The 24,166-nt window shown below is 37.4% G+C and overlaps 1 protein-coding gene across 1 annotated transcript in view; it reads left to right on the forward strand.

Moving 5' to 3' along the window:
• Positions 1-24,166, forward strand: part of LOC136866047 (very long chain fatty acid elongase 4) — a 95,143-nt gene that overhangs the window by 66,357 nt on the left and 4,620 nt on the right. The window contains exons 4-7 of the mRNA XM_067142679.2: positions 1,693-1,773; positions 3,798-3,969; positions 14,241-14,368; positions 17,225-17,374. Of these exons, the coding sequence (XP_066998780.1) occupies positions 1,693-1,773; positions 3,798-3,969; positions 14,241-14,368; positions 17,225-17,374 (531 nt within the window). The remainder of the gene's footprint in view (positions 1-1,692; positions 1,774-3,797; positions 3,970-14,240; positions 14,369-17,224; positions 17,375-24,166) is intronic.

Genomic DNA, 24,166 nt, shown 5'->3' on the forward strand with positions numbered 1-24,166 from the left:
ATTTAAAATTGGATACACTAAAAATGAAATTAGCCTAAACTGCTTAGGATTTGCAGATGCTCTGGTACTACTAGCTGATAACCTTAATGAAGCTCGGAATCAAATCACAAGTCTCCAAACTACTGCTGGAAAAATAGGATTAACAATTTTAATTGCCATAAGACCTACCTGTGCCGGTGCGATGTAAAGCAACTAGTTAAAAAAAAATAAGAAGCAACAATGTCACTTGAAAAAACTAAAATAATGCCAATAGATCCCCTTTTAATAAGCAGTGTGCTGATATGTGAGAATGAAATAGAAATTGTAAAACAATTTAAATACCTTGGAGAAAGTATAACGTACAGTTTAACCAGAACCCAAAAGGTAACCAGAAATACATACAACAAGAAATGTTTGTCAATAAATACAAAACTGAAACATTATAAAACTGTGTCCAACCTGAAATAACTTATGGAAGTGAAACATTATTTAAACTAAAGCAAAAGAATAACATAGACAAAATGTTAGAAATAGAAAGAATTAATAAGAAGTACCAAAAAGAAGGAGAATAGCATATCATCCCAAATGCAGCAGTAAATCAGTAAATAGAACCTATAATGGATTTCATAAGAAAGAAGAAAATATCATTCTTTGGTCATCTGTTGAGAACACCTCAAAACAGGTTAATACGCAGAAGCTTTGGAAACAAAAACAACAACCTGTCTGGAAAAAAGAAATGAAAGAATTAGACATAACGCTGGAGGATTTACAGAATAAATCAAACAAAGTAAATAAATTGAAGAATAGAAAAATTAGATTTCTACCAAAAATTGATAAAAGAGAAACAACTAAAAGGGTATTTTCAGAAGAACAACAAAAATGAAGATCAGATAGAATGAAGAAATACTGGATGAACAGAAAGGAAAACCCATAAAACATCATAGAAGACCAAACAGAAATTGACTACAGTAGTCCAATGCAGCCACAAAAGTGCAATAATTATATAATATGACTTGATAATGTGATTTGAAGTTAGAATAAAAAGTTATATGACAATCTAATTAAGAAAATGCACACATTCTGAAAATAACATGCACTGTAACATTATTATGCTTCAAACTTCACGCAAATTTTTTCTCCAAGAGTTTTGGTACCAGAAATGTCACACCTGGATTTTACTTCTGATCGAAGTCCTTGGCAAAATTTGACTTCTGCTCTTTCACAAAAAATTCACTACATAGTTATGCGTAAGACCGTATTGAAGTTGGTTTAATTCCATAATAACCGGGTGAGTTGGCCGTGCGGTTAGGGGCGTGCAGCTGTTAGCTTGCATCCGGGGGATAGTGGGTTCAAACCCCACTGTCGGCAGCCCTGAAGATGTTTTTCTGTTGTTTCCCATTTTCACACCAGGCAAATGCCGGAGCTGTACCTTAATTAAGGCCACGGCCGCTTCCTTTCCACTCCTCACCCCTTCCTGTCCAGTCATCGCCATATGACCTAACTGTGTGGGTGCAACGTAAACAAATTGTTTTATAAAATGTAAAAAAGATCTGTAACAGTTTTATTAATTTACTAATCTGATTTGACACTTGTTTGTATTTTTCCAATACTTATATTATTAATATATTATGTGTTATTAGAGAACAGTGCTTTAACTTTAAAGATTTTTTCTTCTGACATAATAACAACATTGGGAACACACTCTGATTTCAGCTGCTGAGTGCATCCACAAGGTTAAAGTACAGTTACGTATGTCAGCCAGTGACGAGATTAAAGCATCCTGAAGAGCTCAGGGTAAGTTTAAATAATTCAACAACCTGTTTCGTATATAAACAATAATATTCATTAGAAAGATAGAATGAAAGAAAGTAGGAGTAGGCCTACTTGTACTGTATTATTAACACTAGAACAGCGATGTTCTGCATACCCCCTAGAACTGCAGCTGGGTCACTTATGACTCATCTCTCCTTTTTATTATTATTATTAATGAATGGATGGAGATGTGGTAACTAAAGAATATATCAGTATGTGGATTGTTATTTTATTTGAAATTTAATACACTTAGTGTATTTTGATGTAGAATATTAAGCATACAAATAAGGAACATGTAGACAAGAGGATTGCCCCACTTCACTGACCACAATGAATCCAGTATTAAGCCCTTGCTCCTGTGGCACTGCGAATGTACAGTATAATAAGAAAGGCTTCCATCTCCTCAATGTTTAGAGAACGACCCTCTGACATCAGTGTACATGATGTACATTATGCTGCATATCGTTTCTTTGTAGGAATGCCACTTCACATGACATACGTTCAGCATACGTAATATTCCTTTGCTGTACACTTGCTACTAATAGTTCTTTTGCAGAAGATAGGGAAGGAGGAACTAACAGCTGGGTCACAAATGACACAGCTGCGGTTCTAGTGTTAAATGATGTATGGTTATTGGCAATCCACAGCTGTGCATGTTAAATCACAACACCGAGTTTGACAGCTGCTGATTAATTTTCTAGCCTGGCTGGCATGCTCAGAATTGACTATTTTCACCATTTTGGTCCGTACTGACTTATATACAAATTTCTATAAAATAATTTTCCGCCTTGTCAATACTTTATACACTTTATTCTATTTAATTACCGTACATGTACATGTTTCGAGAGCCTCTGCTCTCTTCCTCAGTAGTGCCAAATAATAATTATCTTAGGACTATGGTTCAGTGGTATCATATTTCAATTATATATTAAAATATATGAATTTTAAATTAGTTACAATATTACTCTAAGTTTTTCTTTGCCCATTTACATTGTCATTTGTCACATATTTTACCAGAATTTTACCAATCATAAATGATAAAATCTAATTGCAAAGAAAAACTTAGAGTAATATTGTAACTAATTTAAAATTCATATATTTTAATATATAATTGAAATATGATACCAATGAACCATAGTCCTAAGATAATTAGTATTTGGCACCGCTGAGGAAGAGAGCAGAGGCTCTCGAAACATGTACATGTACGGTAATTAAATAGATTAAAGTGTATAAAATTGACAAGGCAGAAAATTATTTTATAGAAATTTGTATATAAGTCAATACGGACCAAAATGGTGAAAATAGTCAATTTTGACACCTGCTGTCGCTTAAGTGCAGCCAGTATCCAGTAGATAATGGTAAAGAGACAAAGTCTCTCATAGTGCATTGGCACTGCCGGTGGCTCCAAGTAGCCTACGCAGTGGCCTCCACGGTATGCATTAGCCAGCATTTTGGTAGGTGTGCTAGGTACCAACTGATGAGCCCAACCTAGCACACGAGGGCGAAATGCTGGCAACCAGGAATGAGTTAGCTGGAAAATTTATAATGTCCAATAACGGACCATTTATATTGGTATTACAGTATCCAGTATTCGGGAGATAGTAGGTTCGAATCCTACTGTCGGCAGCCCTGAAGAGGGTTTTCCGTGGTTTCCCATTTTCACACCAGGCTGTTTCAATGGTGTGCTTGGCTACATGACACACATCACTCTCAGGGCTTCCAACTCCTTCTGAACTTTGTGTACAAATGTTCTGGCAACTTTAAAAACTGAGCAATCTCAACATCATTGTGCTTTACCTGTATCGCATCAATTACAGTGTACTTTTTCATCTCTTACATTAGGAGACATCTTAACACTGATGCTCAGAAAAGACAAAAGTACAGCAATTAATTCAGACATAACTACAAGTGCAGAACATGTCTTTATATACAGTATATTATGCACCCTATACATACACACATAAAGTAAAATCTCTGTCTATGAAGCTATTTTGCCTTCTTTTCAGATAGCAAACGCAGTGTGGTGGTACTACTTCTCTAAACTTCTGGAGTTCTGTGACACATTTTTCTTCATTCTTCGTAAGAAAGACAACCAACTCACATTCCTCCATGTGTACCATCACTCAACAATGTTCACCCTTTGGTGGATTGGGATAAAGTGGGTGCCCAGTGGATCAAGTAAGTACATGTAAACAAACAGGAATGTTGCTGTATAGCCTTTTGGGCTTATGCCGTGTCAAGAAAATAAGGTGAAATTCTTTACGTTTCGCAGAGAACTGTGCTCCACGTCATCAGAAGAAAATCTCAACTGTTCACGAGAAAGGCTTCTTAAACAATGATGAATGAACGTACCATTTCCACTTCTATTATAACATCTATACATTTCAGATAGTCATTGTTTAAGAAGCCTTTCTTGTGGACAGTCGAGATTTTCTTTTGATGATGCAGAGCAGAGTTCTCTGCGAAACATAAAGAATTTCACCTTATTTTCTTGACACGGCATAAGCCCAAAAGCCTATACAGAATCATGTCTATAAGTACGGGCTGTGAAAGCAGCAATGGCAAACAGGAATGTATTGCAGATAAACTTAAAGCATATAATTATGGGACTTTTTTTCCTATCAAGTGTTCCCTTTAAGGTTCTTATCTTTCTTTACCTGATGATTTGCCACTTGTTTGTTCCTTTTCTGTACTTATATTGACACTTGGGTTTCCTTTCATCCTGTGGTGTTTGTATTATGTTCCTGGACTTTTACCACCTGATCTTTATCTTTTCAAGTGTTATCCAGCTTTTTTCTTATCCTACACTTCCCACATCAAGTATGAATATCAGTGAAGATGGCACTTCAATGAATGATGATGATGATGATGATGATGATGACGATGATGATGATGTTTGTTGTTTAAAGGGGCCTAACATCTAGGTCACCAGCCCCCAATGGTACAAAATGAGATGAAATGGAATGACAATTTAAAATTTCAAAATTCACCTACTCACCAGAATTCAAAACTTGATGATGAAGAATGAATGAATATTAATGTAAAATAATCAGCAGATCCAACTCACAATATTAAAAGTTAAAAATAATTCCAAAATCAACCCACTGACTAGAATTCAAGACGATGATGAACAATGATAATGAACTTAAAACAATCAGTGGATCTGACCCGCAGTGCCCCACCTTTCCAGAAACTAACTTAAAACAATGGCATATGCTGACCAAGGGGTGCTTCAAAAGCACTATTCTGAATTGATGATGCTTGTTGTCTAAAGGGGTCCAAAATCCAGGTCAACAGACCTCCATAATGGTACTTATTGCTAGTAAAGCAGAACCATGGTATTTTTCATGTAGCAGTACTAATCACATGTAATGTAGAGTCACGGTATTCCACACATTGTGGTACTACTCGCAGGTAATGTTCTACACACAGGTAACGCAGACCTATGGTGTTTCTCACATAATGTCACCACTCATAGGCAACGCTATGGTGTTCCTCACATAGCTAATCACAGGGAGCCATACTATCCCGTGGTGTTCCTCACATAGTGGGTAAAAATCACAGGCAACGCAGACCCATGGCGTCGTTTATGTAGTGGAACTAATCACAGGGACCCATACTAACCCATGGTGTTCCTCACACAATGGGTACTAATCACAAGCAATGCAGACCCACTGCATTGCTCATATAGTGGTACTAATCACAGGCAATGCCTAGACCCGTTGTATTCCTTGACCGAGCTCGATAGCTGCAGTCGCTTAAGTGCGGCCAGTATCCAGTATTCGGGAGATAGTAGGTTCGAACCCCACTATCGGCAGCCCTGAAAATTGTTTTCCATGGTTTCCCATTTTAACACCACGCAAATGCTGGGGCTGTACCCTAAATGAGGCCACGGCCGCTTCCTTCCCACTCCTAGCCCTTTCCTGTCCCATCGTCGCCATAAGACCTATCTGTGTCGGTGCAACGTAAAGCAACTAGCAAAAAAAAAAGTATTCCTTGAAACACAGACCCATGATATCCACATCCAGATGCTGCAACATCCCAGCGATTATAGCCTCTTTTTACCTGCTTGGGGTGTTCCAATCGAACCTGGACGGAGGGGATCTTCCGTAATAGTGGCGGATACTATACAGGGTATTGTAAACCCATAGTAATCCACCCACAGACGAATGGTATTCCTCACATAATGGTATTAATCGCAAGAAAAGTCGACTCATGGTGTTCCTTGCGTGATGGTGCTAATCACAGGTAATCTCATGGTTCAAAATTCAGCATCCCTTGGTCACCTGTTACAACAGGCTGGAGATACCATGGGTATATTCTTTGTCTATGTCCCCCACCCACAGAGGGTTGTGTGTTTGGTCCATGAAAGCTATTTTATTTTGCTCAAGTCCGCTGACAAGCGGATTAGGACACCCCTATCTGCCACTGGGATGCACCACTTGCAAGTAGTACTTCTCCCCCTGCTATGACAGTGTAGTAGATTCATGGACTTCATTGTATGTTAAAGCCCACTGTCCTAATGAAACTGGGAAGCAGATGTAAGCTCATTGAGGGGTGAGAAACAAATGGATGTATAAGAACTGGCAATGTCTACTTCAAGATGACAGTACATTGCTAATATCAATCAGTCAGTCACCACTGATGTGCATTTAGCACTGTCACCCAGCTGGCAATTTCCCTCAGTTGTTTACCTAGTCTTTTCTTAAATGATTGCTGGGCTGAATGGCTCAGACCATTGACCTCAACTTAGTAGATTTGATCCTGGCTCAGTCCGGTGCTATTTGAAGGTCCTTAAATATGCCAGCCTTATGCTGGTAGATTTACTGGCACGTAAAAGAACACCTGTGGAACAAAATTCCTGCACCTCGGTGTCTCCAAAAACCCATCAGAAGTAGTTAGTGGGACATAAAAACAATAACATTTAAAAAAATTATTATCTTAAATGATTTCAAAGAAGTTGGAAATATATTGAACATCTCCCTTGGTAAATTATACCAATCCCTAATTCCTCATCTTATAAACAAATATTTGCCTCAATAAATCCTCCTAATTTGTTGACAACCAAGACACTTAGCAAGAAATCTCCCAATGGCCAAAACTTTCTTTCTACTGCGCATACAGTAAATCAGAAATAAAACAATATTCGAAGTGATATTTCACTTAAGTGTTATACAGTACAGTTGTACAGTACGTACTACATACAGCAAAAATTCCTAACACCCCGAGGTACTGCCATGGCCCTACAGAAAACTTCACTGTATGGTTTTGGCTAGATGGCCAGAGCAGTGCAATTCAGTGGTACTAGAAGCTTGTTTTGCGTGATAGTGCACATTGTAGCCAACAGACTGTGCCACGATTTATTTACTAGCGCTTAATGCTACAATCCCAAGGCACTCATTGTTCTACAGTTCTACAGTAGGGTTGTGAAGTGATAGTACCATGTTTCACTACTCTGCATCATTCTTAAGGCAAACGAATAGACCGTGAAAGCTTACATAAAAAGTGTGATTTATTATTTTCTATGCAGAATTTTATGAATAAATCTTTTTCATAAATATGTATTCCTATAAAGTATTTTCTATTTACTCCCTGCCATATGTTCATTGGTAATTTTGCTATGTTGTTATTTTTTACAATTAACCATTAAGGCATTCCCTGACAGTAGGACTCAAACCCACTATCTCCCAAACCCCAAACTTGCAAGTTAGCTAATCCAGTACACCAAAGCACAAGGTTTAAACTGGTTGGACAAATACTCACATATCGCTAAAAAGGAGGTAGGACTAATAAAAAATATATATACAATTTGGAAACCAAGCATACCAGGATTTGCTGCAAGTCCATAGTGGAACGCTAGCATAACGAAATCAACAGCTCAGCAGTCTGCCAGGCCAGCAGTGAATGTCATATACCACCTGTCAGCAGTACTTTGTACTCCTGTGGCCTCACAGGAAACTCACTCAGCAGTACAATGTACCACTCTGGCAGCCAACGTATTAAATTCCAACTTTACCTTTATATTATGATCATTCCTACTTTAAAAAACACCATTCAAGCTTATTTGTCTACTAATGTCACTATATATCCTCTCTGTACTGAGCTTGTCTCCTTGCTTCCAAGTCCTCCCAGCCCAAACTTTGCAACATTTTCATAACACTACTCTTTTGTCGGAAATCACCCAGAACAAATCGTGGTGTTTTCCTTTGGACTTTTTTCTCAAATTAAGTCATCATGGTGAGGGTTCCATATATAGCATATATAGCAGCCACACTAATCGGGGTCTTACTAGTGACTTATATGCTGTCTCTTTTACATCCTTACTATAATTTCTAAATACCTGCATAACCATATGAAGAGCTCTATAACCTTTATTTACAACCTCATTAATGTTACTGCCCCAATTAAGATCTTTCCTTATATCATTAACACCTAGGTCACTCCATCAACACAGTAATGGTAGACAACCTTTTTTGTGGTACATTGTGGTGTGCAAATAAAAAGTGAAAATCTGCTGCTGATCTGGAAACAGGCAATATAGAGCTGCCCATGAGGGAAACAACTTGAGCCCATGTCAACACCTACAACCCGAAGCATCTGTTCTTGAGATTTGTTGGTAGTAATCATGAAGCAGACGCTTAATGGAAACTACAGGCATTTAAACTAAAGGGGGAGAGCACCAGTGGCATGCGGTGAACATATTCATTAGCCTAGCTGCAAAACTGTTTTTTAAATATAAACAATCGTAGCCCCACTACACTCTCTAAAGTCAACATGATCCATTTTATAAGGTTGTATTTTTCATGGAAAGATCTTTCAAGAATATTTTCAACCACACACTCGCACATACTTCCAAATTGATATTCATGGCAGTGATGACACCATTATAACTTAATCTATAGCAGATTTTAAACAATGTACTTACAGTTTCATCTGGTGATGCTTCGTGATAGTACAGTCATGGTTTTCACAAAAATACACTGGGACTAACTATTTGTTTTTTTACTTAAAAAGCCTAATCTAAACTAATCAATAAAATTTAACTGGTATTTTACCATCGTTGAAGTTTTATAGTTTCACTCACATACTGAGTGTACATACATCAACGACAAACGAGGGAAAATATTTGTCACAACATATAACACACACTATATTCACGAAGAATGCCACAGAACTTGCAAAACCTTCACCTACAAAAATTCACTATATACCACTATCACTGACAACCATTCGCACTTAACTCTGTGTCCACGCTGGGCAACTTAAGTAGTTTTCTGCAGCTATCGGAACACATACTTTACACGTGCCATCAATGAATTGCTCGAAAAACTTGTATACATGCCAAAACCCAAGACTAAAATATATTCTTCTATATTACAAAGCAAAGCAAAGCAAAGCAAAGTCACCTCCGTACAGGCCATGAAGGCCCTTGGAGGAGTGGAAGGTAAAGGCTTCCACCATTGTTAACCTCGGCACGTGATGGGGTAGAGTGGTTAGCCGCCTTTGCCTCCAGGAATTAACCTGGTACTCATTTTTGGTGTAGGCTGAGTGAACCTCAGGACCATATGCACCTCCAGAAGTGGAAATCTCGTTTCTTAAATTTTACGACTTCCTGACGGGGATTCGAACCCACGTCCTTCCGGGCGAACCGAGCACGCCTTTACCGCCTCGGCCAGGCAGCCCCTCTTCTATATTACAATTGATTTTATATACTGGCTCTATTTTTATTAGCAAGACAATGTGCAAGTGGCTATACTATTAAGATGTACATATTTTTCTTGCAGTCTCTAGTATGTGGCACTGAAGACTTAGAGTGTCAAGTATTAAAACTAACACCCCTTACCTAAGCTAGCTGGCCTGTCACCATAAATTGCTGTCAGGGGAGGGGCCACAGCTACGCCTTGAGGAAGCTTTAAGTGCATGCGTCACCCAAGCGACCTTAAATTTTGCTAGGTTTAGCTCTCTATCGCGCCGGCAAGGAAACCCAGCTCACTGGAGAAGCTGAACTGCGAAAGTGGGAGCGGACTGTCGAGACAGCTGCACTTGGCTTGGCTTAGATGTTCACAATTTTTTAAACATTATAAAAAGTGTTCTAAGGAATAATTAGAAAATGTTAATACAAAGTTCTTTACTCCAGCAGCGCTGCGGTAGATGCGGTTCAGTGCACACCACTGGAGAATACAGCTGAGCCGATTACTGGTGGACAGTTCAGAAGGGGAATAGACTAGTCGTAACTGTTGAGCGCCTTCTCTTCACTACAGTCTCGTATATCTTTGGTTACCTTCAGGATAGAGAATGAAGTTCAAACTCTTGCAACACACTTGTAAAATTTAAAAGAATCAGCAGCAACTTCGTAGGCCATGATGTAAATGTATTTAGTTAAGAGATTGCAGCAAAGAATAATCACACGGTTTCTCGCAATGGGCAAATGCATCTGGGCTGTTATCAGTGCTGGACAGTCGGGGAGTTGAGAGGGGGTTTCAGAAAATTTCATCCTATTGAAATTTTTCATATGACAAAAGTTAATGCAAATTAATTTCTGAAGTTTCTCTTTTAAAATTTCTTCCTAAACCCAATGTTAAGGGAAATATTTTGAAATTTGTATTTCAAACTTTCTTATAAGTTACTGTTTGAATTTTGAAACAAATGGTATCCTAATCTTTAATCATGGCCTACCTTAGTCTAAATATCAAACTTCAACAAAAGATCTTCAGCAATTCTTGCATCGTGTTGGAATAAACAGACATGCATACAGACTCAAAACAATTTTTTTTCACTATACTTCAGAAGGTCTGAAATCTGTAAAAAGAAACTGAAATTGCTGCAAACTAAATCAAAAGGACAGACACATGTATTGTTTTATTTACATTAGTGTTGACTTGTACTTAATTATGTTCATTCTGAACTATGATGACCAGTCCATTGCGGTACGTGTAATAGACAAATCTAAATTTGTATTGCATATAAGAAGTGTCATCTGAGCTCATGTGTATCCACCCTCCAACTCCATCCAAATGCCTAATCTGTCCCTCTCTCTCCATGTCCTATATGCTTTGAACTTCCCAAACATTTACAGAAAAAAATACAGGTAAACATACATCTCAATCTGTAAGACTTGATTTTGAGTGACTTCGACTATAGAAACAACTGACTTGTACACAGAAACATAAAGGTTAAAAATAACAAAGTATGATACTGATGAGAACTTCAAAGAATTCACCTTCATCTGTGCCATTACGCAGAAACATCTTCATGAATACTTGTAGAAATGTTCATTTAGGCATTGATGTAATTACTTTTACAGGTTGTCTCATCTTGCCAGCTGTATAACGAAGAGTGAAAGACTACCTGTTGAAAATTTTTGTTGAAAGAACAGTGTAAACCGTTGAAATTATTCTTTTCCACAGCACAATCTAATAGCAAGATGCCAACCTGGAGTGATGACTTTTCAATACAAATCATCAAGCCAGGTTTAAAATCCTTTCTTTCCTTTCACATCGTGCAAGATGAGGTTGTCCCAAAGAGCGCAATAGCCCAAGAAAGGAGAGGGTGTAATTTACAGCCACACTTGGGGAGGAACTGTCAATGATTCCAAGAATTGGGACATATCAGCAACACACCTCCTCCAATACACACAAATAGGCCTGCATATAAGAAGTGCCATCTGAGCTCATGTGTATCCGTCCTCCAACTCCATGCAAATGCCTAATCTGTCCCTCTCTCTCCATGTCCTATATGCTTTGAACTTCCCAAACATTTACGGAAAAAAATACAGGTAAACATACATCTCATATCAGCAACACACCTTCTCCAATACACACAAATAGGCCTGCATATAAGAAGTGCCATCTGACCTCATGTGTATCCATCCTCCAACTCCATGCAAATGCCTAATCTGTCCCTCTCTCGCCTTATGGGCGACTCTAACCACAGCTTTCTCCAATAGGTGGCTATGTGTGCTCCCACATATTCGTTCTAACATGCTGTCATTCACAAATCCAAGCAAGGTGACCAGATCACCGGTAACCGGATGGGTATTGGTATTTGGCTCAATAACAACACACAGTATGAAGGATGGGATCGCTCATCACTGTATATTATATCTTTCATTCTGGTTGTTCTGCAACTCTGCAGATCGTATTATGAAGACACACCTGATTTATATACTTTTTTTATTATAGTAATGTAAATTTAACAAATAAGTGTATGAACATGAATCATATAAGAGAAAAAACTAGGAAGTAGGATACGAACACAATGAGAGGTCAGTGTGGGAGGAGGCAATAGCAGAAAGGAAGGACATAGACAAACATGAAAATAGAAAAAGACAAGGACATTCACCATATCTTCACATACTGATGACTAGCCCCTCATCAGTCCCAGTTCCTCCAGATCTATTTGTGAATATTATTATAGAAAACTGATAATCAACTTCAAATAAAAGTTATAAATAGCCTTTTTTTTTTTTAACTCATGGTTTAGCCTCACAATTAAACCAAATATGCCTTCTGTGTCTTGCTCTCATTCCTTTTACTATATCAGTTCTTCATCATTAAAACATTCCCAGAATCTACCTTTCTTGAATTATCAAACTTATTAATCTATAGCTAGAGGCATGATTTTTTTCACATTCGCGATAAACCCAAATAAAAATATTTTGAAGCGATTGTGAAATATCTTACCAAATCATATAATTCTCGTTAAGAAATTTGTGATTTTGCTTTCGTGAATTACAGCAAATTAAAGTGACAAGGCCAGTTTAAAGCAAAATTTACTTATTTTTTGATAAGTGTAAAAATGCAGCATAATTCATGGGAAATAACGATCTTGAAATTGTATTCCAATATCACGTGTGTGAAGAGAAACAGAAGACAGAATAAGGATTTCTCATTTTAACAGAAGTATCTCTTCGTATTAATATGGCTATGGTCATGTACAGTAGAGTGAAAGGGTAATTTGTTATGTAGTCTTGATTAGGGCTATATTATAGATCTAATCAAGATTACATAAGGAATAATGAATGATTATCAATAATGCTATCCTTTATTTATCTATCTTTCACATAAATAATTCACAAATCTCACAAATTAAACTGTTTATGAATAAAGTTCAGGAAGGGATAAAAGCAAAATTAAAGCGATTGGGTTTTTCCTATTTCATGAAATAATGCAAAAAATGGTTTCCTTTTTACGAGATCAAAGGTAAATTAATGTGAAAAATTCATGCCTCTATCTATAGCCTTCTTTCTCCATGGCAGTAATTTGTCTTTCTCATCGGTTTGGTTTACCCTCAACCTATCATTGTCTTTACTAGCTCCCTCTATGGATCAGTAGGAGAATGTTGGCCTCTGGATTCCAAGATCACGTATTTTAACCTGGAAAAGGTAGTAGGAATTTTGAAGGGCAGATAAAAGTCTGTTCAACACTCCATATTATATGATGCATACATGCATATTGGTACATACATACATATCCCATGTCGTTCCATCTATACGATGGGTCGGTGAATGAAGCCCCTCCACCAACTTCTGTCTTTGTACTTTTCTCCCTCTTCAATGTTGTCTCAGTACCCTCCTCATTGCTGAATGTCATTTTTCACCATGTCTGTACATTACATTCTTGGCTGCCCTCTTGGTCTTGAATATTTTAACTGCATATTATATGATATGATATTGGCAAGTAAAAGATATCTGACAACACATTCAGTGTTTACCCAACAAAATTAGTTAAAACTCAACCACAGATTGCCCAACAGAGATCCAATTCACCCTACCATCTGGTAGAGTAGAATGGAACATCAAAATTGACACAGAGGTAGCCTAAATGGTGTCAAATAAGAATACCTGCACACAGTAGCTGAGGCCATATAATTACGATTATTATTATTATTATTATTATTATTGTCGTCTTTACTAGTCTTTATCAGATGAAATTCCTTGATTCCTCTTCACACAACTCAAAACATTTACTTTTTAATCCTTATTTTTGTATACCCCCATTAACTGAATCATCATCCCTGTTTGAACAATCATATTCATTAATAATTTTCAATAGCTTGCTAATGTGACACTATTTCTCTTACTCATCATTAGCACTAAATTGATATATATATATATATATATATACATTCTTATAAAATTTTATTCAATACTCATATAGTTCAACCGCAATCTGCCCATACTATTTTTGTATTATTTTAAATTTTTCATCAATAATTATTAATATTAATGTAAGTACAGTAGCTGTATACAGTAGTAATGTCACTGATAGGCACTTGCTTTCTATGCTTAAGATTTCAGAATCCAATACCAGCAGAGTAAGCTGGCGTTTAAGTGTGCTTAATCTTATGAGGACATATTGTTGATCTTTTGGGTTCCACCTAAATACCTAGGTATGTGTAGGTCTTTCATACAATATTATATGACAATATCAACTTCTTCATTTTTTCAGCTTTCTTACCTGCTATGGCCAACAGCTATATTCATGTACTCATGTACACCTACTATGGGCTGTCAGCTCTAGGACCCAAAATATCCAGGTACCTGTGGTGGAAGAAGTACCTTACCATGTTACAGTTGGTGAGTACAGGTGCACTACCTCAGAGCCATCTCGTTATCCTTCAATTTAGAAGTACACATAAAAGTTTAGTAGAACTCTTGTAATTTATTTGCATTGTATATATTTTGCTTGTTATTCATTTAATAATAATAATAATAATAATAATAATAATAATAATAATAATAATAATAATTTTTAAAAAGAATTCTTGCTCATGTTTTCCTTTCCTATTCATTTTATGGCACACCAATTCAGACAGGTCTTATCGTGACAATGGGTTAGGAAAGGGCTAGGACTGGGAAAGAACTTACCATGGCCTTGATTAAGGTATAGACCCTGGTGTGAAAGAAAAAAAAAAACAGAAAACCATTTTCAGGGCTGCCAACAGTGGGGTTCGAAACCACCATCTCCCAAATGAGAGTCTATAGCCATGAATCGTGCTGCCAATTCACTTGGTGCAAGTCTCTTAACGATGCACTAACTCAAACAGGTTTTTGGCAGCAAAGATATAGGAAAGGGCCAGGACTGGGACGGAAGTAGACCTTAGGTACAGCCTCAACCAGCATTTGCCTGGTGTGAAAATGGGAAACAATGCAAAATCATCTTCAGAGCTGATGGTGGGATTCAAATTGAAAAATGTAGAATAATTTTAAGATCAAGCAGATACTCAGGAATTTCACAATTAAGAAAAATGTAGAGAAAATTTCATAATTCAGTAGGAACTCCATAAAATTTAAATATTTTGAAGAACCCACAGAGAATTAAAACATTTAGAAGAAACTATAAAAAATTACAAAATATAGTAGAATCTTCAGAGAATTAAATTCTCTTGGAGAATTTACAGTGAACTTAAAAGTGAAGTAGAATTTCCAGAGATTTAACAAAACTAGAATAACCCTCAGAGAATTTCTACAAAATTTAAAGACTTTGAAACATCCTGAGAGAATCTGAAAATTTACGAGGATCTCCAGAATATTAAAAATTTGGTGGATCTCACAAGAGTTCATTGTTTTTTAATTTATAACATCTCTAAAGAATTAACAAATTTACAATAACACCCAGAAAATTGGAAAATTTAGTAGCATCTAAAGAGAATTTTAAAATTTAGAATATCTAGTGAAACTACAAATTAAGAACTCCTACAGAATTTGATAATTAAGTAGAATTTCAAATTTTTTTAACTCCAAAGGATCAACAAATTTAAAAGAACCCTTTTGAGAGAGTGAGAATTCAGTAGAATCTCCAGAGATTCAAAAATTTAGAAGAAACCCAAAATAATTTTAAGAAGTTACAAGAACATCCAGGCTAGATATTTTAGCTTCTACCAAACCCAAACCATGGTCAGTTCAAAAAGAGGAGGGCTAACCAGCTCTTTAATGAAATTGAAATTCTACAGATAACATTTATATGGAAAGGGTTTCATAACAAATCCCACTATTCACTTTGAAAAAGACTCAAATCAGGTTCGGAGTGTGGACCTAGAACATCAAGCTATTTATGTACCGTGCTTGCCTTACCTGTCAGCAAAGTACAAAATACCTCTCAATTGATGGATTTTTGGAGGCTTGCTATTCAGAACAAGAGGCACTCTCCGTTGTCAGACATTGACCTTACTACAAAATTTGCAAGTTCAATTCTGCGAAATAGAAAAAAAGTAGTAAGTTAATACAGATTCTGAGGAACTCTCTACAAATCATTCATTTCCACCTATACCTGAGAATGTGATTAACATTCCTCGCCCACCCCCTGGGAAGAAAAGACAACAATAACAACATTAACAATTATAAATTTCCACTTTATTATGTTTTTAAAATCTATTGACTGTATTCCCGATCCGAATGGCCACCCTCATTGGAGGACAGACAGTTTATTATTTCTTCAATATATCTCTTTCTCTCTAGAGAAGATAATTTCTCTAATTTGTATCATTAACTGAACAAGAACCTAGTAATACAACAGCATGTTTCTTTCTGTACCAGTTAGAAAAAATGATTTGTCATAAGACTAACAAATTATCCTCCCCTTTACAAGTTTTCATGGACTTTTAAATTAGTACAACTAAATTAGGTACAGTAGGAACTCGATTATCTGGACTAAATGGTACTAGGAGTCGTCTGGATAAGAAAATTTAGTAAAATAAATATACAGCAGGTACAGTACAGTATACAAATCATTTATGAACAAATATGAATTCAAAATTTTTAAAATTTAATATAGATGCTCATGAAGAGTAATAACAAACATACAGTACAATATACAGAATAAAACATTTATGAACAATTATGAAGCCTCAAACTTACGTAAGCTATCATCATAGTAAAAAGGAAAGGGTTCTTCATATCTGAATAAGTGAGGATCTGGATAACTAAGGTCCTGACAATCGAGTTTCTACTGTACATGACTTGCATATAGATTTAAACTTTCTTCCACAATATAGTCGAACATCAACATGAGTATGAATAACGGTACATTCAAAACTTACTTACGATACATAAAATGGTACTGACAAGTGAGTTAAATGGATTTTGATTTCAAAGGGAATATTATAAATTTCAAGACAGGTATATACAATAAATTAAGTATTTGGTATGTAAAATCCTTTGAAACTGACCAGGAGAGAACAAATCTTGCAACTTCCTTTAAACCACTGTTGAGGAACTTGAATTACCAGACCTCTCTCTGGTGCTGGTTATAAAGTAATGGAAACTAGTTTCTTGTACCTACGAAGATGGGTTCAGTCTAAGTCAAGGTCAGTGAATATCTGAAGATAACAAATCATTATGCTGAGAGTCTGATACACATAACAGATGACCAAAAATTATATTCATATCACAAATCTTGCAAAGAGTTTTGTAAAATATTATTGCTGTTCACAGATCCAGTTCACTACTGCAATGGTGATGGGTATCAATGGCATCCGCAGTGGTTGTGATTTCCCCTTGTGGATGCAGTACACTCTCGTCATCTACATGATCTCCTTCATTGTGCTCTTTGGAAACTTCTATGTTAAGGCATACATTGAGAAGGTAAAGTATCTCCAACAAATATATAAATATTAAATTAATAAAAACTAGTCAAATATCAAGTCAGGACTGATCATTTTATGCAGGTCATCAAACTAGAGATTATGCATCATCATAGTTGCATAGACTTTGAAAAACAAATAATTTATAACATTGTACTTTGATAATACAAAGCTTACCAAAAATAGGATGAAATCAAACTGTATCTGCTTTTTACCAGATATTATATCTATAATGCGGACTATAGCAAACGTTTAGGAGACTATAATTCTGAAGGATATCTACATACATTTGATATTCAAAAGCTACTTTTTTAAAATTCTTTCGTGTTCCTTTTGTGTGGCTCCTTGTCTGCACGATCAGCATAATGGCTTTCAGATCAGAGAACCCAAGCTTGACCTTGGTTTTGCAAAGAAATCTGCTGAGATATTTTGGTTTAGACTCCATGAAAGGAACATATTGGCACCAGGAATGATGTACTATTGGTACAGACATCACAAAGAAGAATTTGCACCCTTCATTTCTGAAAAGAGATCTTTGGTTTACTATAGCAGCATTCCGGAAATTACGCTGAAACTAGGAGTACCACAATACAACCCTACCCACTGGAGATATTTTATTGATGACTCCGCATGTAGTTTGAAGTACATCCTTCTTCACAATGAAAAATCTTGCATAAGTTTCCATTGCACATTCCGTTATTATGTGAGAAACATATGGAAATCTTCAGATGATGTTGTGTAAAACAAAATACCAGGAACAAAAGTGGCAAGTGTTTGGTGATTTTAAAATAGGTATTCTGTTAGGTCTATAAGCAGGTTACACAAAGCATCCTGCTTTCTTTGTGAGTGGGACAGACAAGCAAGGTCACATCAGTGGACCCAAAAGAAATGGCCATGTAGGCAATGGACTTGGCTTGAAAAACATAAAACAAAACTCTTGATGACAAGTCTAACATACTGTTACCTCCACTTCATATCAAAGAATTCATTAACACTGTAAACAATGACCTAGACAATGTATATTTATTTATTTATTTATTTATTTATTTATTTATTTATTTATTTATTTATTTACAAAGCACAAGATACAGCTACACTGAGCAAATTTCACTTGCACTGTCAACAGACTATTTAACAAACGTAAACTTTCATAATAAAATATAACAAACATAACAAAATATAACAAGATCAGGTACACAGCCTACTAATTACAACTGTCCGAATCGAAAACCATGAGAATGTCCATGTTCATAGCCAAGTCGTCGTGGGTCAAGATGACGGTATAATCCGTTCACATCAACTTATCTTTAAGAGACTATTTACACTCCTCTTGAATATGCTTTTATTTGATGCTATATCAAGTTCTTGTCCCCTATTAACATTGTTAAAGAGTGTTGGGAGGCGGATTAGGAAAGATCGTTGAATTATTGAGTGGTGAGTGTGGGGAATGTGGAGAAGGTCTTTGGTTCTGGTGGAGCAAGAAGGAACACAGAGAGAGAAGAGTGAGACAAGATGTCCTGAGTGGTAATGTCCATTTAAGATCCCGTGGAGGAAACTCAAGTCAGCTACCTGTCGCCTGATGTGCAGTGGTGACATATTAATTGCCATTAATACCTGCTGCGTAGACAGATTTCTGAGCTTGGGGTTTCTGTTCCTTACAATTGCAGCAAAGAAGGACACTGCTCTGTCTAACTGCTTAGTACTGAAGGGGGCAGCTGTTGTCCAAATCGGAGAGCAGTAGTTTAAGAGAAGTTGAATGATCGTGAGGAAGAAGTGACGAAGAGCAATGGGGTCAGAAATTTCTATGAAGCGATAGAGAATGCCTAGTAATTTCATAGCCTTGGTTGTATATGTTTCTATGTGGGACTTAAATTGTAATTTTGTATCAAATATTACACCTAGGTCACGCTGTTGTGTAACTACGGTGATGGGTTTGTCGAATAGGTAATATGATGTCGGTAGAGGAGATTTACATAGTGTTATGGTCATGTGGCTGCATTTTTGTGGATTGGGGATAAGTTTCCAAGTACGGCACCAGTTCGAGAGGGCATTAAGTGAGGACTGTAGCAGAGCTGCATCTGCTGGATTCCTGATCTCTCTAAATATCTTGCAGTCATCAGCAAAGAGTTGGGTATTCTCTGTCTCGTTGAGTTCGGACGGCAGATCATCCATAAACAAAGAAAACAGCAAGGGGCCAAGAGTACTGCCTTGTGGGACACCGGAGGTGACTGGTAACCATGAGGATGAAGTGCCTGATATCACCACTCTCTGCCAATGGTTATGTAGAAAGCCAGCAAGAAGGTTCAGAAGACTGCCATGTATATTAAATGGTTTGGAGAGTTTATGGAGCAACAGAGTATGGTCTACAGAATCGGAAGCTTTCGAAATGTCTACATAGCAGATATCCAGCTGTGATTTAGCTGCAATGGCATGTGATGCAAAGCTAAGCAGAGTGGCCAGGTTTGTTAGACAAGAGCCACCTGGTAGAAAACCATGCTGCTTGGTTGAGATATACGGTAAAGTGAATGCAAGAAGACGCTGGTGAATAATTTTTTCAAAGATAAAGGATAGTGTGGGGAGAATAGAAATTGGTCAGTAAGATAAAACATTAAATTTGTTGCCTGATTTGAGAAGTGGAACAATATTTGCCTGTTTCCAGGTAATAGGAAAATAGCCCGCGGCAAAACATCTGTTAAGTAATTTAGATAGAGGGACGCAAAGAGTGCTGGCACTATTTTTTAGGAAAAGAGGACCTATAGTGTCGGCACCGGTAGCTTTGTTGATACGAAGAGTTTGAAGAAGGTTATGAACTTCACTTGGTGTGGTAGTTATGCTTGATAGGGTTCTGTTTGAAGCTGTACAAACGGGAGGGAGCAGTTGGTTTTGTAAGGGAGGGGAGAAGTTGGAGAAGAAATACCTGTTGAACAGTTCATTCCGATCGGCGCCGTCTGCTGTTGCATCGTTGTGGTTCACACTGACAGGAATCTGCTCCGTCCTTCTCCGTGTGTTGATGAGACTCCAGTAGCGCTTGGGATTACTGCGGACGTTTTCAGTGACAGTGTCTATGTTTGTTTTGTAGTCTCTTCTGACCATAAACCTTGCATGGCGGTGGATTTTAACGAAGGTATTGTGAGTGTGTGGATTAGGGAAGTCTTTCCATAGGCGCCAAGCTCTCTTCTTATTAAATAGTATCAGTCTGGTCTCTTGTGATATTCAGTGTTGATATTTGCTGGTAGTAGCCCGTTGTCCAGGTACGAAGTCTTTAATTGCAGCTTGCAGCCAGTCGTACAGCAGGTCAAGAGCCGATTCGATATCAGCTATTTTGAGCAGACTCCAGGGAAGGCATTCCAGGGCATGACACATTGCAGGCCAGTCGGCACGGCGCCAGATGTAGGTAGGGCGGCAGGATGTCCTGTTGTGAGGCTTTGAGGAGGGGTGGAAAAGGAGGAATATAACATCGAGAGACTGGTAGTCGCACGGGAAAAGGTTTCTGCCTGGGGTTAATGTTTTAAGTTCTAATGAGGAGAGTATGAGGTCCAGGGTGTTGGGTCCACGGGTTGGGTATATATTAAACTGTTTCAGTCCGAGGCCCTTAATAAAACTGTCTATAAAGTATGTGTCACAGTTGTTAGCTGACAGTCCGGAAGTTGGAGAAGACCACTTTATAGACAGGTTAAAGTCGCCCATTAAAATTACTTCACCATGAGGGAGAGCTGCAATTACTGAGTCCAGGCACTGTTCAAGGTCACAGAAAGAGCTGTTTGGTGGTCTGTAGTAACATCCCACAAGTACAGGTCATCGAGGAAAGAGTAGCTCCACCCACACTAACTCACAGTTCCATTCGAGATCTGTCTTCGTTTACATGGTAACGCACTGTTTACTGCTAGCATCACTCCACCACCTAGAGAAGCGCGATCGTGACGAAATATGCTGTAATTAGCATTGAGTAGTAGTTCATTGTCACTAGCCCATGAGAGCCATGTTTCAGTAAGTCCGATCACGTCAACTTCACTTAAGTCTGGCAGGGATAGTTCACAATCAGACAGCTTATTGTTTAGGCTTTGCACATTCTGACAATAGATGTTTATGTCTGTTTTCATTTCACAAGTGGTGGGACCGGGGTTTAAGTGGATATCTCCCACCAGTAGTAGGAGGCAAAGCAAGCCCCTAATCGCTGAGTGACCAGGCCTAGGCTCGTTCGGCTCAGAGCTAGTAGGGAGGTGCCTATAAGTCTGGAAAATGGCGCATCCAGTCAGAGAGAACGCCGGAATGTAGTAGTTTCTCTCTGCTAGTAGCCATGCAAAAGGAGAACTCACGTTTTCACTTGCACACACCGATTCCTTTACTCGAATAGACCCGTGCAGAGAACCGTAAAGCACAACAACTCTGATTATTACCACACAAACAACACAAACTGCAGCAGCACTAAGCTTGCGCTTGTCTACTCTAGCCGCCATCTTGACCTTGTTGTGAGATTGACAATGGAAAATGGTATGATGGTAAACAGAAAGAAAAGTCAGGCTCTAAGTTTCACCAAGAGGAAAGTCCTCTCAGTTTTAATTGCTCTGTTGATGGGGTGATAGTAGCTCATGGGGATCATTGCAAGAACAGTACCTAGGTGTTAATATAATGAGTGATCTTCATTGGGATATTCATACCAACAAGGTTAAGACAGGTTACAGATCTATTCACATCTTCATGAGGGTATTTAGGGGTTGTAGAAAGGATGTAAAGGAGAGGGCATGTAAGTCTCTGGTAAGACCACAATTAGAGTATGGTTCCAGTGTATGGAACCCCACATCAGGACTATTTGATATGAGAACTCAGAATGGTCCAAAGGAAAACGGTACAATTTGTTCTGGGTGATTTCTGACAAAGGGGTAGCATTATGAATATGTTGCAAACTTTGAGCTGGAAAGACTTGGGAGTAAAGAGACAAGATGCTCAACTAAGTGGTATACAAGTCCATATAAAAGATCCATTATTGCAATTATGAATGTACTCATTCAGGACAAATATTTCAGGTTCCCTATGGGAACTGATATTTATATCATAAGTGGAACATTGTGAGCTGTCAGTAGAAAGATAGCGTGGAATAACATTAGTAAATGAATAAGTTTGAACAGAGCTTTTAAAAGTAGGAAAGATAATAATATGAAGATAGAGTAGGAATTCAAGAGGACAAATTGGGGCACATATTCATTTCTAGAACAAGGAAAGAATTTATCAAGGGAAATGTTCAATAATTTTCCAAGTTCTTTGAAAATGTTTAAAAAGAGGCTAGGTAAACAACTGATCTGCCACCTGGGCAACAGCCCAAAATGCAGATCACTGATTGATTGATTGGGCCTGGATGTTGATGACATGTCATATTTTTATTGAGTGGTCTACCACAATGCTCCAGTATATATCAATTCTTTTCCCGATTATAAATACGGTATATCCTTTTTATTTTGCATTTTTAAAATTTTAAGAGCATTTTCTGATATTTTGGAGAATTATTGGGTCATATTAAGGAGAATTTTGTCTTTAGGTTATTCTGTCAATACTGCTATGTTATCACACTACGGTATTTTATGAATTTGTGTCTGAAAGCCTTAACAAGTAGTTCATATAGAAATACTGAAATAAAACATTTCAGCATATTATTATTTTGCTAATAACTGGCAGTGAAATTATTTTTGGTGCTTGCTTTTTCTGGAGACAAGTTATTTGGGAACTGGAATGTCACCTGGAGTTGCCAGCATTTCCCCGATGCCTAAAGCTGTAAAAGTTAGGGTGGAAAGGGAAGTTGTGGATTTTCCATGAACAGTATTGCCTCAGTTTCACACAATTCATACCATACAGTTTACACTACATGGAAGCATTTCAGTACCACTCTGAAAATATCTCAAATTAAACCAAACGTGTCAGTTCAATTAAAACAAATAGTAGCCGAGTTTGGTGATAAGAGTGTTTTCTACTGATGGAAACAGAAGTATGTTTTGTAATGGAAGCATACTATACTGTAAGTTGTGTGAAACCAAAGTATCAGCTGAAATATGGTTTACCGTGACACAGCATATTGGTCACAAGAAGCATGTGTGTGTTCTGAACATGCATCAAAGTAGTTCAATGCTACCTTCTGTTGCTTTGACATCCACTAAGTCCTCACACTTTGTGAATAATTGTGTGATGTGTTAGTGTCAGCAACATTCCACTATTTAAACTCTCTAATCCAAAATTATGTGCTTTTTTGAAAAAATATACAAACCAAGAAATACCAGATGAATTGACTTTACATAAGAATTATTTACCACAGTGCTACAAAGAAACATGAAATAAAATAAGGTGCAGTACTCATGGTAAGGAACTACGGGTTTCTATTGATGAAACCGTGGATGCTGTGGGGATATTAAGTAACCAATGTTGTGATTGGAACATTATAATTGGATGGATTAGGTGAAATATTTTTACTGACCACTGATGTATTAGAAAAGGCCAACTACTCAACAATATCCAAACTGTTCGACTGTGCTGTTTCTTCTGTGGCCTGACAAATAAAACATGATAATGTGGTTTTATTTTTAAGTGACACAGCACCATATATGGCACAGGCAGGTAATTCATTGAAGGCATTTTACTCTAAAATGACATGTCACTTGCTCAGTACACGGTCTATGTAGAGTTTGTGAAGAAGTGTGAGCAAATCCCAACCTAGATAGGTTTGTGGTGAACATTAAGAAGGTTTGTCTTAGAAGCACCCTCACGAGTTACACATTTCAAATCAGAAGCTCTGGACATCGTGTTACCA

The sequence above is a fragment of the Anabrus simplex genome, chromosome 3, assembly GCF_040414725.1.
Source record: "Anabrus simplex isolate iqAnaSimp1 chromosome 3, ASM4041472v1, whole genome shotgun sequence".
NCBI classification, from domain to species: Eukaryota; Metazoa; Arthropoda; class Insecta; order Orthoptera; family Tettigoniidae; genus Anabrus; species Anabrus simplex.